Raw genomic sequence first — 19,270 nt, forward strand, 5'->3', positions numbered from 1 at the left:
CAATGAAAGAGGTGCAGGCAGGCAGCAGGCTGTTAGCCACCTGCGCAGCTTAGTGGAGTCTGCCACTAGCATAGTCAGTGTAGCAGCTCAGCATATCCCATTGAGACTGTGTCTGTGCCTTGACCTAGGTTGGGCAAAACTAAACATGGCGGTGTTCGCCTTAGCAATCTTCACTAGATAAAGACCTCCTCCATTCCTGCCATTATTGAAAGAGATCGTTGATACCTCACATCTCAAAATAGGGCTACTTAATGTTAGATCCCTCATTCAAAGGCAGTTATGCAATGAAACTAATCACTGATCATAATGTTGATGTGATTGGCCTGACTTAAACATGCTTAAGCCGATGAATTTACTGTGTTAAATGAGGCCTCACCTCCTGGTTACACTAGTGACCATATCCCCCCCGTGCATCCCGCAAAGGCGGAGGTGTTGCAACATTTACGATAGCAAATTTCCAATTTACAAAAAAAAAAAATGACGTTTTCGTCTCTTTGAGCTTCTAGTCATGAAATTATGCAGCCTACTCAATCACTTTTTATAGCTACTGTTTACAGGGCCTCTGGAGCTAGAGGAGTTAGAGCCCTGTCTATGTTGGTAGATAAGATGAGAGCACCCCTCCAGCTAGGATGGAGTCCGTCACTCCTCAGCAGGCCAGGCTTGGTCCTGTTTGTGGGTGAGTCCCAGAAAGAGGGCCAATTATCTACAAATTCTATCTTTTGGGAGGGGCAGAAAACAGTTTTCAACCAGCGATTGAGTTGTGAGACTCTGCTGTAGAGCTCATCACTCCCCCTAACTGGGAAGGGGCCAGAGACAATTACTCGATGCCGACACATCTTTCTAGCTGATTTACATGCTGAAGCTATGTTGCGCTTGGTGACCTCTGACTGTTTCATCCTAACATCGTTGGTGCCGACGTGGATAACAATATCTCTATACTCTCTACACTCGCCATAAACAGCTATCTATTTCATGGACTATAATGTAGTATAATATAAGCTGCTTTGTATGTAGTCAACAGACCTTCCATGTATAGGTGTGATCTACAAATTTGGAATGGTAACGTTAGCATATTAGCTAGGACCTAAGAACATGTCGCTATCTACCTATCCAACTGGTTTTGGTTTCATTGTTTTATTCACGTGGTGTCAGCGAAGTGTCGACTGTTGGAGTAACAAATACTTTTTCCAATAGTGTTGCGCAAAAATAACATGTTTTTATGGCAACCAGGACTTAATTCGAGAAAAACATGTGAGAACCACACTGCAACAACGTTTGATTTTACATGATCAAAATAGCTTTAGCTCTATTAGACCCCCATTCATTTTCAATTGAATTTACTTGATCTGCGACCTCTAATGCCACTAAAACTCACTTGAATGGTATTGATAAGAAGTGGAACAAGGAATAGGAATGACCAAGTCTACTCCATTTCCTTAGAAATAACCCTGTCACCAACTAACGTTATTTAGCCTAGTTTGGAGTGAGATGGATGTGGAACTAAAGCTTGAGGTGGATGAGACGGATATTCCTATATCCCCATCTGTTATTAAGGCTGATCTTTTTGATACACAAGCAGGTTATGGATATGATATAAATCCTCATGAAATGACATCACAGCAAACATGTGGTGTTTTGTCAAAAGATAGTAGAGCAAGAGATGTGTAGATTAAAGCAGAATCAATAGGCCTGACCAATATTGGTGCTCAAGACGGGGAGATAATGTGCTTGTATCGAGTATCAACTCTGTGTCACAGGCCATAGGTGTAAAGAGAGTCATTCTGATTACAAACTTTGAAGGTAAACATGTGCTTGTCCATACAGAGCAAGATAACCCCAGCACCTCTATCAAAGACGAATCATGTTTTGAACCCAGTGAAACTCAAATTGGAAATGTATTTAGGCCTACACTGTCTCAATCACCACTGTCAGCTGCAGAAAGTGCTTGTTCTGGAGGTCAAATCGACCCAACTGCACAGTTAGAGGACTACAATCTAAAGAGTAAAAACACTAACTGGCAGTTTTTTGTAAATGCCTCAAAACGAATCCATTTGGAACACTGCAATAAAGTAGGTGTTGATTTCAATGTTGGATCTGGAGTGAAACAGAAACTTGATCGTCATTTACTGACAAATGGTGTAATGGTTGAGGTGGCTGAATATGCTAAAGCGATTAAAAGCGCTGAACAGCGTGTTATCTATGATATTCTAGAATACAACTTTGATCTTTGTCTTCAAAGTGATCAACGTCGTGAATTCACAAGTAGGACTAACCAAAAAGTAACGTACTTAATGACATTGACAAAGTCCAAAGTCTCAAAACCTGGATTGTTAACTCAAGTCTTTGAACTTCCTATGACAATGACAGTATCAAAAACACGCTACTCATATGTAAAGTACTCAAATGACATTGTGTCAGCTAACCAGAGATTGAATAAAGATGTAGAAATACAGCAATTGGTTATAGAGGAGGAGGAGGAATGTGTCCCTATAATGTCCTTTGAGGAAGATTTTGTTGGTTGGTTGAGTATGAAAAGGCTGAACAGGACAACACTGTCTCTCTGATGAACTTTGACCTTGATGCCAGCCAGGTATCTCATCATGTCAAAGAGACCATGTCTAATGAAACAGATGTACCACAGAGTGCTGTTGAAACAGCAACACTTGCCCTCAAGAATGGACCTACAAACATCTGTATTAAGGATGAACCTAATCTGGACCTTGTATCARCTCAGCATGTTAAAATGGAGACCATCTCTACTGATACAGATGTATCTCTGTTTGATGACGAAGCAGTACACAGACCTACAAGGGACCTATATTTTATGTCATCTGCAACAGAAGATAAAACGATGGACATCTACCCCGTCTGTAAGAAAATAGGTTTAGATCTTGATGTGAAATCAATAGGTGAGGCAAAAGAAAAACTTGACTTGTGTTTATTGACCAAAGGTGCAATGATTGAAGTGGGCCATTTTGCCAAAAAAGTGTATRGAACTTACAGGCAGATTATCATGGATGTCCTCGAGTACAATTTTGATATTGATTTGYAAAAGGATAAAGATCTTCTTGAAAACATCCTCCTCAACTTACGATTAGTCGAAAAGAAAACAAGGCCGAAWTTGAAAGGCATGTTAAGTAAAGAAAAACATGAATTGTTACAGGAAACTTTAACAATTGTGCCTCCCAAAAAAAGGAAATATGCAGTAATTTCAGGTGACATGGAGGTCACTAGGGCATCAGCTGTGTCAAAAGATCAAAGACTTAAAGAAGTAACAAAAAGAAGACGACTAGATTTAATGAGGAAAAAGGAAGAAAGAGAAASTTTCACAGCAAGGAAGATGAAGACAGACCAATTTGAAAGAGCCAGACAAGTTTCTCAGTGTGTTAAGACAGAGAGCGTCTTTACTGAGACTGATTCAACACAGTTTTCAGATGAGACTGCAATACTTGACCATGAGAATGGATCTGCTGACATCTGCATAAAGGAAGAGACTGATCTGGACTTTATATCTCTTCAGGATGTTAAGATGGAGACCATCAACACAGAGACCGATGTAATACAGTGTAATGCTGAAGCAATGCACAGACGTATTATGAACCAATCCTTAATGGTCTCCACAGTGAAAAAAACAGCTGCYCTACCTGGGAAATCTGAAAGAAATGTCAGGCGTAAAAAGTCAGGTCAAGGAAAATTAGTTTCTAACAGGATACAGAAAGCAAATAACATAAAGGAAGTGAAATATCAGAYGATGGCCAATGACATCTGCTCAGTAAATGACTCAAAAATAACTGAATTAAAGCAGCCCTCCGCTGGAGGGAAGGTTGAGGACCCATACCCCAACTGCAAGAAAATAGGTGTAGATTTCCATGTTGGATCTGGAGCAAAACAGAAACTTGACATAGGTCTACTGACTAATGGGGTAATGACTGAGGTTTCACATTTTGCCGAAGAGATGAATCGATCTCACGCACATGTCATCTGTGATATTTTAGATTACAACATTGATCTTGGTTTGCAAAATGATCAACGCCATGAATTCGCAATTCGGACTATGGCGAAAGTAAAGTACTTGATGGGGAAGTCCAGACTGCAAAGACCTGACTTGATAACAAAAGTCTTCGAACTTCCTGATCCAAGGGCAATACCTGTATCAAAAACACATGTAAGCTCCAACCTTTTAAATGACAATGTGTCATTTAGTCTGAGATTGAATAAAGATGTAGAAATACAGCAATTGGTTATAAAGAAGGAGGAGGAGGAATGTGTCTCTATAMTGTCCTTTKAAGAAGATGGGTTGGTTGAGTATGAAAAGGCCCAAAAGGACAACACTGTCTCTCTGATGAACTTTGACCTTGATGCCAGCYAGGTATCTCCTCATCATGTCAAAGAGACCATGTTTAATGAAACAGMTGTTGAARCAGCAACACTTGCCCTCAAGAATGGACCTACTAACATCTGTATTAAGGATGAACCCAATCTGGACCTCGTATCAACTCAGCATGTTAAGATTGAGACCATCTCTACTGACACAGATGTATCACTATCTGATGAGGAAGCAGTACACAGACCTACAAGGGACCAATCTTTTATGACATCTGCAACAGAAGATAAAACAACGGACCTCTACCCCCTTTGTAAGAAAATAGGTTTAGACCTTGACGTGAAATCAAAAGGTGAGGGAAAGAAAAACTTGACTTCCGTTTATTGACTAGAGGTGTAATGCTCGAAGTTGCAAAGTTTGCGGCCGATGTGTGTGGAACCTACAGGCAGATTGTCTCTGCTGTTCTCGAGCACAATTTTGATCTTGATTTCTCCCAAAAAATAGATCTCCTTGAAAATATAATTCATAACTTAAGATCAGTCAAGAAGAAAATGAAAAGTCGAAGTTGGAGACTGAAAGGCAAAAAAGTTGAATTGCTAAAAGAAAAGTTCTCAATGGCGCCTCATTGGAAACGTTCTGGGATTTCAAATGTAACAGAAGAAAGGCCACTGAATTACAGGAGGAAAAAAATAGAGAAGCTTTAATAGCCGAGAAGGTGCAGGAAGACAAATTTGAAACAACCAGACAAGTTCCTCAGAGTATAAAGACTGAGAGCGTCTTTACTGAGACTGATGCAACCCGGTTTGCTGATGAGACAGCAATACTCGGACGTGAGAATAGATCTGCTGACATTTTCACAAAGGAAGAGTCTGATCGTCAATCTGGGGTCATAGAGCAAGCCTCGGACTCAGAGAACAACCAAGTAAACATTTGCTGGACATATATCCATAAAATCTTAATGTGTAAACAGGTACATTGGAGGAGATGGATTTTATCCAAATTTAAAAACTGTTTTGGTTATCAGATTGGTTCCGGAAATAATTTCAAACCAATCCTTGCTAAATACAGATCAGATGACCTACCACTCATAGTTGAGAAATATGATGGCTTTAGCCACGCTGAGAAGACAATCATTTCCCTTGTGAATCAGCTCTTTTGTGGCTTACATTTGATTGACGGCTTGGCTCACCAGGCAAAAACAACTCTTCTTCTCTGGGAAAATGTTATTTTAGGAGAAAAGGAAGTAGGAGTCGAAAGCTCTCCTATCATTGGAACAACAGAGTTGGAGTCTGGAACAGTGCGTTTGGGGAATACTGTTTAGTGATGCTGTCCAAGAACAGCGATGGGGAATGGACGGTTATCTTGTTCCGTTCAAAACCTTTCTGGCCAGCAAAGGAGAATTTGATGACGTGCCCTTATCTCCATCCAGTGGAAACAGAATTGACAGTCTGTTTCATAATGCTGCTGGGGTGTATAGCATCCATAATGATATCATTGTGTTTACCAGGGACTATGAAGATGAGAGTAGTATGCTTGCAGCAGTTGCTGCTGGTTTGGAGATTCAGCCATTTAAAGCAGGATGCAGAGCTCGGTCTGATTTCTAAGATAATCATTGATCCTCTCTGGAGAGCCTTGACTTTGAATGAAAGTGTGTTGGACATGGAAGTAAGATACCGATCCCTTGTTACCAAGCTCAAGGAATGGCAGGAAGATAGAAAATACATTGTTGAAGGAAATGTACGCTTGTTTGATGACATTGAGGTGCCCGAGGACCTTGTGTTTGACAGGCTTACCATGTGGACAGACACAGACTTTTTTTCAATTGACCGTTCAGATTGTTGAGTTACTCCTAGCTAGTTTTCTGAGGGTATGTTGTAAGATGCTGCCGGGCGACCTACAGCAAATGTCAAAGATAAATGATCGATGCAGAAAGGATTTGGAAATCTCAGAACAATTGCTAAAGGCAAAAGCCAATTCAATCAGTATTGCTGTTGAAGCCATGGGCATGTGCAAGAAGAATCACACTTGGGAATGGCTGTCCTTTTTGGATGCACCAAAAATAGTGTCAGTGTTGAAGGCTCTCCAGATAGTGTAGCTGAAGGAAGAAGGAAAGCCATTGAGGATTCATATAATTGTAGGCTTAATATTGACATGAACAATGAGTTGGAACAGCGGGTCTTTTGATGAACAGATATTCAGCAGTTCCTACTCCTGTTTTCTATGTTTGTTCTAGAAGTAGATCTTTTTTTGTTGAGATGTCTTGAACTCCAAGAGGACTTCAGTAACTTAACTGCCACAACTGCAGAGAAAGGGAAAATATAAAGTATTTAATGGACAAGTTACAGTTCCGGGCATTAAAAAGTATGTTTTCCCGAAGGTATCTTTTTGGTCTACCACCTTTATAGCCTTTGTATTCAGAATGATGATTGAACGTTACAGCAAAGCAATATTTGAATGGTTATTGATCATTTAGGTTATCTGAACTGTAGCTAATGTGCTTGTGACACATAGTCCAAGATTCAATCAGATCAGCTAGCTGTGTAGCTGATGTTTGATGTGTACGAGGTGTAACTGCATCTGCTAGAGCTGGTCTTGAACATTGTCATGAAGAAAGTGAAGGTGTGGGCTATATAGAAATAATGACGCTCAAATTGAATTCATGAAACAAAATATGAGGATTTCTATAGCCTAATGGAGGTGTGATTACATCTAACATTCCAGCATTCAAACTTATAAACCAGGCTGCATTGGTTTTCTCTTAATGTGACTCCGTGCAGCCATGGCAATGTCGCTTTGCCGGGATGCTTGTGGATTTGACAGCTCTAACGCAGTTCCACCTAGACACCGCCAAAACGTAAGCTATGCGGATGTCGGGCTAAAGCGGATTTGATTGAATCGGGCCCATAGTTACCACTATAGCATAATGAGTAGTATCAGTTGTATTGAACTTTGAGTTTAGGCTTTTTCCAAAGCGTTCCAATAACATTGACATGCCATGTTTTTGAACAATGCAGCAATATCTAGCAATACAATAATAACAATACAAACATAATAATAAATTATATATATATTTATATAAAAGAGTGAAATTAAGAAATCATAAAGAGTAATGTCAGAGTCCGGCAGTCATGGGTGCACACAGGGAGTACAGGAGGGGGCTGAGCACACACCCCTGTGGGGCCCTCGTGTTGAGGATCAGCGCGGCGGAGAGTTTGTTGCCTACCTTCATCTTCTTTATATTAGTATGCTACCTCCCAGTTTATCTTAGTCATGCCGTTCCATTAATACAGAGGCTTAGTCTGAATAGTCTTTGTGGATTCCCTTGACCTCCCTTTCACTTGCCTGGTCCTGACTTGGAAACCTGAACACTGAAAACAGCAAAAGAACAAAGCCATTTAAAAGGTTATTGTTTAATTTTATTATAGATTTTTACTGGACTGGGACAGGCTGTTTTATCTTTTCATATTGTTGTTGGAGGGATCAATAAGTTATCAAGTTTTCATCATGTCTATATTCATCCATTTTTGACCTAAGGAAGTACACTTCTATAATCCACGATTTCAAAGTAAAAAATAAGATATTCTAGAAAAGGATGAGTTTCACTGGATCAAAAGGTAATGCAGTGTGTTCATGACCCATCTGTGTGCTGTTAGTTATTGTAGCTAATAATGTTAATCAAATTCTTTAAATTTATACAGTAATCTTTATTTTATTTATTCATGTCCTATTCAGACTGAAGTACCAATAACATCGATTTAAACTTGTAATTAATGTAGGCTAATTGTAATTGCTTGTTCTGATAACGTCATACACGTGTTATCGTTCCTTCTTCATAAGTGAATACCTTAAAGCCCTAAAGAAGTGTTGTCAATCTTTTTAGTCACATGTTAGTCAAATAATTTATTAAACACTTATTGTTTTGCTCTTTTCATCCCTGCTTATATTACTGTTATTCCCATCTAGTGGGGGTGAAGGAGGCCATCTACAGTATGACAGGAGCAGAGGTGTGTTCACCCAGAGAAGGAGGCCATCTACAGTATGACAGGAGCAGAGGTGTGTTTACCCAGAGAAGGAGACCATCTACAGTATGACAGGAGCAGAGGTGTGTTTACCCAGAGAAGGAGACCATCTATAGTATGACAGGAGCAGATGTGTGTTCTTATTTCATGAACAGATTTCCTGCTTGCCATACTAGAGGGAGGTACTGGTTGTCTTTCAACTCCACACCATGGGATGATTGACCTGGATCTTAACCAGAACAGACTTCACCAGACACAGTAGAAGTGAGGTCACAGGAAACAGACTGATTTGTGAAGAGGGACTACATCACCCAGAAAGCATTGTAGCAGCGTGTCCCTGGAGGCCCACAGCTTTGTTGGATGTAATGCATTGTTCTCGATCTCTCAGAGTGTTCGGAAATAAGACGTGTAAACTCGGTGCGTCATGTTGCATGCATTCACGTACCTTGAACCAAGGTCAACCTAGGTACCSAGGTCAACCATAAACGAACAGTACAGCTATCATGCTGGCATGAAACGGCAGTTGAAAATAGCTTTTCGAGATCAGTCCAAACGTTCCTCCTGACTGTTATAATCAACATGTTTGAATGCTAAAATGATGTGGGACTACGTTTTTCTATTGCAACRCTTGAATCACGTTCATATTTTTGGTTATAACCTGCACAACTTTTGAGCTCTTGGTTGTTTGCTTTTAAAAATAGTTTTTAGTACTAACTTTTGTTTGTTTACATTAAACTACTAGTTTTTGTTGTTTCCACCAAGACTGTAATGTCATTGTAATTGGCAATAGTGGTTTTTGGTGGTTAGTGTGTTGTTTTTGGGGTGGTTGGTGTGTTAGTAGACGGGGGATTTTAACTCACATCTCTAAAGATAAACCACTCCAGTTCTTAGTCCATGAAAAGMGGTCGATTTAATAGTTAAATGGTAACTTGATATAGCTCCTTGTGGTTCGACATTCATATGGTCCCCCTGCCTGTGTGGGATCGAATTCCGGCCCCTGTATCTCCCCTTTATTCATATCTGTCACAATAAACAATAAAACATTTCTTTAAAAAAAAATCTGATTAGATAAAATCAAATTTAATAACCCATAGTCAATTTCTCAAATGATCTGTATTTTAGAGTTCGCTGTCATATTTATTTATTTTTCCCWTCGTTGTGCTGTCAGCTCATATTATTAAATTGTATAGATGTTTTTAGATAACTAATTATCTGTGACTAAATGGGACTGTTGATGGGTCAGCTAGTTTAGCTACAATAGGCTGCAGTAATGCTGCATGATAGAAGCCAGGCTGCATGTTGCTGTAAAACCCCTAAGAAGATACAAATGGTTGAATCAGGATCCAAGTGCCGTCCATCCCCAAATCACGAGCGAGAGGAAAGCAGGGAGACATCATCCCCCTACGACATGAAGGGCTGTCGGCACATTCATAACAAGTCGGAAACTAGGAACCGCCGGCTCAGAGTTAAAATTAACGTACGTTATATACGTAGAGCTTCCTATTGGTTGATTCTGATACTTTCCAAGTGGAAAAGTTGGGTAGCATCTTTCTACAAWGACTTTCCTAGTTCCAACAGCACTTGAACGCTCCACAGGCAGACAGAAAGCCTGGGCATGTACCTTTTTTGTTATAAAAAAACATATTTAAAAAATATTTGACGTTCGAGAGAAAAGAAATGCATCCATTTATTGAATAATAGCGGTAACAATAGATCTATAAATTACTTCAGAGATAAGTTGTAAAAATCCCTCAGACAAAATAACAGCTTTGTAACATGTCAGACATATGTACAGTGACAAACAGATTTGACCCTTGACCTCCAGAAGGACAGCCATCCTGGAGAGCTACTGGGTGTGCACTGTGCAGGCTTCCATTCCAGCCCTACTTGATTCGACCAAATCAGAAGCTATCAGCTAATCATGCAAGGCCCTGATGAGCAGTTGAATTAGGTGTTAGAGCAGGGCTAAAACAAAAGCCTGCACACCCAGTAGCTCTCCAGAAGAAGGGTTGGACACCCCTGTGCTAGATGCTCTCCAGAAGAAGGGTTGGACACCCCTGTGCTAGATGCTCTCCAGAAGAAGGGTTGGACACCCCTGTGCTAGATGCTCTCCAGAAGAAGGTTTGGACACCCCTGTGCTAGATGCTCTCCAGAAGAAGGGTTGGACACCCCTGTGCTAGATAACACCCAGTAACAGTACACTACCCAATAGAAGGATCAGATAAATACAGAAGTATCTGGACAAACATTCAGAACACAGATGGATCATAATGGTAGTTAATAGGCAGAAGGTGAGGCTCATTTAAAGTCATGTCTCAGTGAGTTTTAGGCTCAAAAATAAATCCCAGTAAACCAGTGTCAGCTACATAACATCAGAGTTGACATATCAGGAACCAACAGCGGTAGTGTAGCAAATGTCCAGTAGACAGCATAGTGACATTYCAGAAAGTAACCGTACATAAAAATAATAATATGCCCGGTGTTGTAACTACTACCCAACAACTAAAATCAAGAATGTAAATCTATTTTTTGAACGTTGCTGTATTAGAAGTYGTGACTTGGTTTACTGCAATCTTTAGGGTTATTGTACTGAACTTTACTTGAGGCACATATCCACAATCAATAACTAACTATTCATTAATACATTTAGATCATCATGTAATTAGTCAAATCATTCATTCATTTGTCCTGTCAGCTCATTCTATCCACGCACTCATTCTCACATGGCTGTACCTATAATTACATTCACCTGTTCATTCATGCACTAAATACATTCAATCTTCCAAAAATGTCYATGAGCATGCCACAGTACCCACATTGACTGGTCTATATCTCATTCATAGAGAAAGAAGAATTAAGTGTCAATTTAAGACTAACTAGAGTCCTTTGTCTGATTTGTAAGAAAAGATCCCACCTGTCCTGACGTCATAATACCAAAGCCACCACCTCCAAAATGTAGTTCTATGTTCATTAAAGAAACTGTCCCGTGTTTCAATATTTCTATGAAATATGACCTATAATTATTCACAATATGACAAATAGTTTTCCTTCCAATTAAAATAAWTAAGTACGATAAACAAAACAGCTATTCTGTGTTGGAATGGTGTGGGCGTATACCGGTTATTAAAAATATGACTGCGAGTAGACCACTGATTGGCCAGCTCATCCTCCTCTGAGGAAATAGCAAGCATTTTTTAAATTGTTTGAGGTGGGTTTTGAAGTGTTTTTTCTCCAATTTATGGTTTTGACAAAAATATGAGTATAGGATGAGTCAACAACATTATTTGGGTAGGAGTTAACAAAACATGAACTTTTAAAAGTGAGATTTTCACTGGACAGTTACTTTAAAGTACAGTAGGAGGGATACAGGGGGTGGTGCACTAACATCCGAGTATACAGTAATTCCCATTTAGTTAAAACGTCACCCAATATCTTCATTATCGTATCTACAAAAACACAGCAGTTGCCTTAACATACTTCAGCAAGTCCAACCCTACTGAGGGATTGAAGAACAGTAAAATACGAAATCACAACAACAAAAAATCTAAGGAAAATAAAACCATTCATCCCTTCAATATATCATCAGAGCAAAAATAAACCTCAACAACAATGTAAACTTCACAAAATGTAATTCCTTCAGTAGACATTTCAGTGTTTTTCCCTCAGATGCCCACTTCAGTAATGTTTTTGTACCCAAACCCTTTTAGTGTTAGGAAAGAACAGACTCCTGCACTAACAGTGGCTCTTCACAAYTAGAGTTGGAGATCTCTGCGTTAAAAGGTACAGTATGTCCTGAGAAGAGGACTTGAGTGTCTGGATAGGGCAGTACAGTGAGGAAGAGAACATAACGAGGTAAAGACTAGACTATGGGACATCGCAATTGATATACTGAACACAACTTAATTTGAGATTGTATTTTTATGATAATARGCGCCATGCTGGTACCAAACTATTTCATTCTAGTGAGGATTAAAATGACAATGTAAAGTATTCTAGGAAGAGCATTCCTCATTCACTAGGAGCATAGTGTAATAGCATTAAAACCTACAGGAGACGAGCAAGACGGATTACGCATTCGCATTCTTAACGTATCACATTCTACTTAGAATTAAAGTTTACATTATTGTCATGGAATGTTTGGTACCAACATGGAGGACACTTTGCCAAACTCTGGTGCCCAATCCCAAACCAACCTTAGCCCCCTACCAGCTAGACACCCCAATCCAAACCCCCTTACCAGCTAGACACCCCAAACCAACCCCCCAGACACTTGGATAAGTCCAATCAACATGGTAATAGCTCCATTTATACCCTCTGATCAGCTAAGCAGAGTTTCCACCACATTGAATACACGGGGCTAGAGGTTGAATTGGGTTTATGCATCAATGGCCGTGGTTAGAGAATGTCCATGATACAGCAGTAAATTGTAATGTTCCTGTATACCAGTCTAGTTTCTGTCCTGTCAGCCATTTCTGTTGCCATGAGACAAAACRGGGCTTTGAGTGAGTGAGAGGTGCCTAGGAAGGTTAGGAGGAACCTGGCCCTGTAGCTTTAGGATCACTAGCGTCCTTGGAAGGCCCCCTGGGCGGCTGAGGAGGCGGCGCTGGCCGCGGCRCTCTGAAAGGTCTGGTTGGTGAGGACCCCCGAAGAGAACTCCTGCTGGGCCTTGGTGAAGTTGGCCCCCGTCCGACGATACTTGGAGTGGACCTGACAAGGGGGAGAARGCAGGGGTCAGGCACGATAGATAGTGGATTATTGAAGGGAATGGAGTTCCCTTCTGAATCTTTTCAGGCTGTATTGACCTTGGTGGGTGGATGTATTATCCACAATGACCTCAACACTTTGCAATAAAGTTTGAATCAGTTCTGAAGGATTGAGATAGCGCAAAATGTACCATTTTGAGTAGGATGATGGCGAGGACAGCGTTCACAGTGAAGCAGCCGGCCACAACTATCATGACCACAGCTACAGCCATGTTGCTTCTTATCATGGTGATGGACGAAATCCATCCACTGGAAAACAAGACAAATAACACAGCCTCATTTACAYCTTCAGAAAATAAATCCATAGCAACATAACATCAATGAGGCATACAAAACCCTTTGTCGACAGAATTATTTTTTAGCAAACAGTCACAAACCCACACGATGACCAACAGACAGGCAAAGTTTATTAGAATGATAATTTAGGATGACACGGGACAGTGAAGCCTACTTCACAAAAGAAGCAAGACCAAAGGTWTGAGGAGCCAGAAGGGCTTTTCCCACTACTAAGCCGAACCAAACTACTGAGCTGGCCTGGTTACTGGAATCATGTTGAAAATGACAATGTGAAAATAAAATATCTGCACCAACACAATTTGGTTTGGGTCAACACGACAGTGTGAAATAAGGTAAGAGAGATGAGCCGATTGTCACACACTTACAAAGCAGCCCCCAGGACAAAGAGCACAGCAACAGATTAGCCAGCAGGAGATCTGTCAAAGAGATGCGAGAGAGAAGATGCAGGACCAGATGCACACACACACGTACACACCCACACACAAAGATGTGAAGGGAGACCTACACCCACCCAAACACAGTACATATTACACTCCCAAACACACAGTACATATTACACACACACCTGTACTTGTGTGCGCAAATACATACACAAACATACCGCACTCACACACTTTATCTCACTCTCACRCGCAAAGAAAATTCCCTGAGGTGCTATCTAGTGTATCATGTTGTTTCACTGACCTGTTCCCCCACTTGGGGATCCCAACACACTGGATGATGTAGACAGACACTTGGAAGAAGAAAACAAAGAAGAAGAAGAAGAAGCTGAAGGAACTGTCCGACCTGAAGAAGAAACCAGGACAAAGGGTTAACAATCACCCGCACATATCATATGGACTTCACAATAAAACTAATTAGGTCATGTGGAATTAAGACATTCTACAGTGTTAAGTAGGTTCCAGTCTGTTTTGACTTTAGCAACTCCTTCATCGTCGTCACAAGGGACTTTACTTATATAAACACTTTTATTCAAAAGAAAAAAGTAGAACAATATTTGAGCAAAGAACTTGCCTGAAGGCTTTGTACACTGGCCTGTACCAACAGACGAAAGAGACGGGGGTGAAGAGGACGAACCAGAGGATGGACAGACCAAAGTCCACCCCCGCGTTTGGATCGGCCGTGAAATAGGCCAGGCAGGCCAGAAGGTTCAGGAAGAGTGTGATGCTGTGAACTGGAGAGACAAAACAAATGAATATGAGACTAGAAGAAACTGGTGCAGTGTTGGAGAGGAGCTTGGGGACTAATATCTTATGACTAGTACTTTGGGATTGTTGACTGTTGTCATTGACAAGCATGTAATATCATAAAAAACKTGTACAAAGTCTTACTCAATTAAAGGTGCAATATGCAGAAATCACTCCACCAATCCCTGGTTGCTAAAATTTGAATAGTTCGCCTAATTTCAGTTTGTGACAAAACAAGTACAGTGTAGAGAATCATTGTACCATCTAAACCAGTTTTATATCTTTTCCAGAACAAAAAATATTGTATTTTCAGCTGTTTGAAGCTGGTGTGGAAACCCGAAAGTAAAAGAGGCAAAAACAAAACTTAAGAACCAGGAACATAGAAATATCACACATCGAACAGATCTACTGCTTCTTAGACTTTCTTGAATGAGAATGAGAAATCTATAACTCACATTTCTATGTGAATTTGGTGGGTTGCCCAAAAAGTTACATAGTGCAGCTTTAAGATGCAAGGTGTACGTACACATCCAAAGGTAGTACATCCTCTTGCATATCTTCTGGTACTCTTCAGGGATGTCTTCGTTGAAGTCCTGGTAGAAACAAGGCTTTATGGGGGAAAACTTGGGAAGTGGCGGCCAGTTGTTTTCTTTTGCTGYCAAATAAAGAGTTTACTGCCATGAAGAGTTACACGGGTACATAATCAGACGAAGCAATACAAGTACAACGTAACTTAGAAAGATAAAACACTACAGTAGRGAGTCAACTTAAAAGGCAGTGATGGATTATGTTAAAATGTAACATGTTTCAAGTTAAACTGCAGTTTGTTAGTATCCTGTTTAGTGAATGATTACTGTGAGTATTAATGGAGTTCAGGCCATGAAACTGTGTGTATGCTAATTTAGAAAGGTTGACCTAATTAGATAAAAGGAAATTGCGTAGGATTAGAGAGCAGGGTCAGGCCCAGGATGAAGATGGACAGGGTGTGGTTCTGACATCTAGGTAAACAAGAGGATCATGGACATTCCACAGGAGAAAGGAGGGAAACTCATTGAGGTCATAAAATGTACAGCTGGGGAGGTGACACGTACAAGGGAAGAGCATAAGATGTGTTGTGAGCTTTCTAAATGTATGCACTCAGCTGATGGCATCCTTGGTATTAAACACTTGAAACTTCTCTTGAGCTTTTGGTCTCAATTCCTCATTGCAAAAAGGTTGCAATAGTATTTTTCTTTTTAACAGAAGTTGTAACTTTTGTATTTATAATTTGGTCAAGACAGATTTCAATTGAACATAATCAAGTGACAATCTATAACTTACTAATGTGGCCTCCAGGCCTGTTCTGGAGCTCCTGCTCTTTCCGATCCAGTTCAGCAGCTTTCTTCTCCAGCTCCTCCTGTTGCCTGAGCAGGTTAGCCTGGGCAGCAGCCGCAGTCGCCTGGTGGACAATGGGAAAGAGCTGTGTTACAAACCATCTTGAACCAAGATGGAGTGTTCTGGCACAAAATGGTTGCAAGGCATCAAGTTGGTGGGTACAATGCATTTAATTAGAAGTTCCTTCTCTGCCCATTTGCAGAGAAAATTCATACCAACTCGTGCAATTTGTTTATTACACGGTTGCATTTTCATATGCATTCGATTAAACAAACTAAACCTCCCATAACCCTAGGKCAATTGTTTTCTCATCTCTATATTGTGAGGTAACTTGGAAATGGGACATGTGAAGTCTCAAACAACAATTGGAAGAATGTGTACCTAAACTACACTGTCATTACACAGTACTGGCTTATGTAAATACTACTTTGTCCACTTAAGGTAAAGTAGGACCAAAACCAGGGCCGTGTAACAAGCTTGGAATAGTATGACCAAGTCAGGATGCTTTTCCAGTTCTCTCTGACCTTTGTTTTAATGAGCCTATTCAGATCAATGCACAGATGGGTTGGTTATTTAGCAACAAAACCGAGGCAAACTATGGGCGAAAGAGGTGGTGTTGTTTAGATTATTGACAACATGTCAACTATATTTCATCTCCAATATTTATTGAAAGTATAAATATATTTGCACAATGAGTACTTTTCTCTCAAATACATCGTTATAATGTTGGTTAGCTAACTAGCAAATTGCCATATTAGCGTCGACATGAAATCAGTCAAAACAAGACATAGTATTAAGAACAAGATGAACAAGCTGAAATGATTTGCCTTCATGTGGCCTCGCTTAGAAACTTAGTCATCACAAACAATTCAGGAGTTCAGTAAATTCAAGAGTGTTGTATTCAGCTTTGAGCAATAGCTAGTCAAAAGGACGTCCTTGTTGTGTCTAAAATTTCAGTGTACCACACTGCCAACCTCCCTCCTCTCAGGTCCTGTTACTCACATTGTGGGGTGGGCTCCACAGCAGAAGCCTGTAGGACAGCTGGTTGGGAGGAGGCAGCAGAGATAGGGATGGTGGTCCCAGTGTGGGTGCCCTGAAACAAACAACACACACACGTCAAAATCACAAATAAAAAGAAATCTGCATGTATATATAGAAAACCACATGTACATATACTCTTGTCCGAAATGAAATTAAGCCTCATTCACATCATAAGACGCTCCCAAATCAACATTCTTTAACAACATATTTCCTCTGGAGTGTTGTCAGATGCATTTGCTTCTTTTCAGGAAGATGATTACATCACTGTGCCCACATTAAATGAATGAAAGTAAATGTAATTGCTAAAATATACTTAGTATAAATCATTTAACATTCCTTATATTAAGCAAACCAGGCAGCACAATTTCTTCTTTATTTTTTAAATTCTCGGATAGCCAGCAGCACACTCCAACACTGACTAATTTACAAACAAATCATTTGTGTTTTAGAGTCTGCCAATCAGAGGCAGTAGGGATGACCACAGATGTTCTCTTTAAGTGTGTTAATTGGACCATTTTCCTGTCTGCTAAGCATTTGAAATATAACGAGTCCTATTGGGTGTCAGGGAAATGTATGGAGTAAAAATGTATGGAGTAAAAAGTACACTTATTTTCTTAAGGAATGTGAGGAGTAAAAGTTGTCCAACATATAAATATACAAATACCCCAAAAACGACTTATGTAGTACTTTAAAGTATTTTTACACCACTTCTCCTGGCTCATCTTACCATAGCACTGCGGAGAATGGGTGAATTCCTCAACGGTTTCAATCCCACCGCTGGTGATTTGTGTGACTGAGGCATCCTGTATTAGAGACAACAATATATTTTCTTACAGTAAAAACACGAAATAACACTTCCCTCGGGTTATTTGACTGATAGTTGGTTCTTTCAGATAAAATCCCACGCAAACCTATAGGGATAGTTCATTAGGCTAGAATTACAATATGTGGAAAACAGAGAATAGCAGGGGGCTATATTCGTTGGCAGAGTTGCTGCCATTGACAGGTACACTTACTACGGGTGCATAACAATCATTATTGGCAGGAAATTAGTCCTGACCTTCTTACATGCGTAAGCCAATAAATGGCATATACTCGTCTATTAAAACAACTTCCTCCCAGTAGTCGTTTTAATTGAGGGGATGACAGGACAGGTTGTTGATAGCCAGCCATCTATGGGCCTATACAAGTCAATGGCCTAGCTACCTGCTTAGGTAAAGGCTAATAGAACACCTTAACGTGTCCTTATTGGCCTACCAAATATATTGACTGAAATAACTGGCACACAACATTGTCAATCATGCTACGTTCTCTCATCTGAACAAGGAAGTAGACCCATGCCCAACCCAGCAACCAAACAAACTGGTTTCTGTTACGGCATATTTTTCACGCGTTTAGCTGGGAACATAAGGACAACGCAAGTTAGAGCTTGCAGTTAGGTCTAAATAAATTGCTCACCTGGAAAGGATTGACCTCACATGCATCTACAAAGGGGTTCTCGTCAAATCCCGACATGTTGAGATAATTTTACTTCTTTTGGAGGTAAACAAAACGCCAGCTGTTGCCTCTCCTCTGCTGTTTGTCCCTCAGTCTGTTGATGGTGCTGTTTGACAGTGCTCATGTGCGCAGGCGTTGCAGGATACGCACACTGCGTCAGCTGATCTGGGGCAGTCTCGAGCGTTCATTTAAAATCAATTATCTTTTTTAGAAAATAGGGTACAATTGTTTCAAATGTGTGACATTCTCGTGACTTCCTAAATCCTACTCCTATGTCTCAGAGCTGTACAGTGAAGATTCCATTTCATTGATATTGTATTTAACCTTATTTTATTAGGGAGTCATTTACCAAAGCATGTCTTGAAACCAGTTCAGAAAAGTATTTGTAGGCTATGGTAGGTTGTAACCATAAAATACTTTTTTTAAAGTATTAGTTTAAACGAAACATGCCTTAATTATATTGCACTGCATACAATTCTGGACTGTAATCTGACATGAAGCTTGATGGTTCTATTTAAGTAATGTCAAATGGTTTGATATTGAAGCGAACCTGTGTCGCTGGCGTAAATGGCAAACATCCTACGCATCATGCCGATAGGGTTAAACCATTTGGTGTACATGTAATGTTTTCATATTAGTGAGGATCGCTACACGCCCCCCTAAACGGGATGGCAAGCTCGTGCATCGACCACATTAGCCCCTCACACGTACGGCCATACTTCCGATGGCACTCACGGCTACCATCCCATTTTTAGACACCGATGTAGA

The 19,270-nt window shown here is 40.3% G+C and overlaps 1 protein-coding gene across 1 annotated transcript; it reads right to left on the minus strand.

The window, feature by feature from the left end:
- Window positions 1–10,017: 10,017 nt before the first annotated feature.
- On the minus strand, window positions 10,018–18,656 carry LOC112074537 (secretory carrier-associated membrane protein 2). Its single transcript, XM_024141695.2, is given in 10 exon segments — window positions 10,018–13,050; window positions 13,238–13,355; window positions 14,088–14,189; window positions 14,418–14,577; window positions 15,117–15,245; window positions 15,911–16,028; window positions 16,968–17,057; window positions 17,733–17,754; window positions 17,756–17,808; window positions 18,464–18,656. Coding segments are annotated over 10 exon segments (996 nt in total). The 5' UTR covers window positions 18,521–18,656; the 3' UTR covers window positions 10,018–12,903.
- Window positions 18,657–19,270: the final 614 nt, after the last annotated feature.

This window comes from Salvelinus sp. IW2-2015, unplaced genomic scaffold (genome assembly GCF_002910315.2).
Source record: "Salvelinus sp. IW2-2015 unplaced genomic scaffold, ASM291031v2 Un_scaffold2673, whole genome shotgun sequence".
NCBI lineage: Eukaryota > Metazoa > Chordata > Actinopteri > Salmoniformes > Salmonidae > Salvelinus > Salvelinus sp. IW2-2015.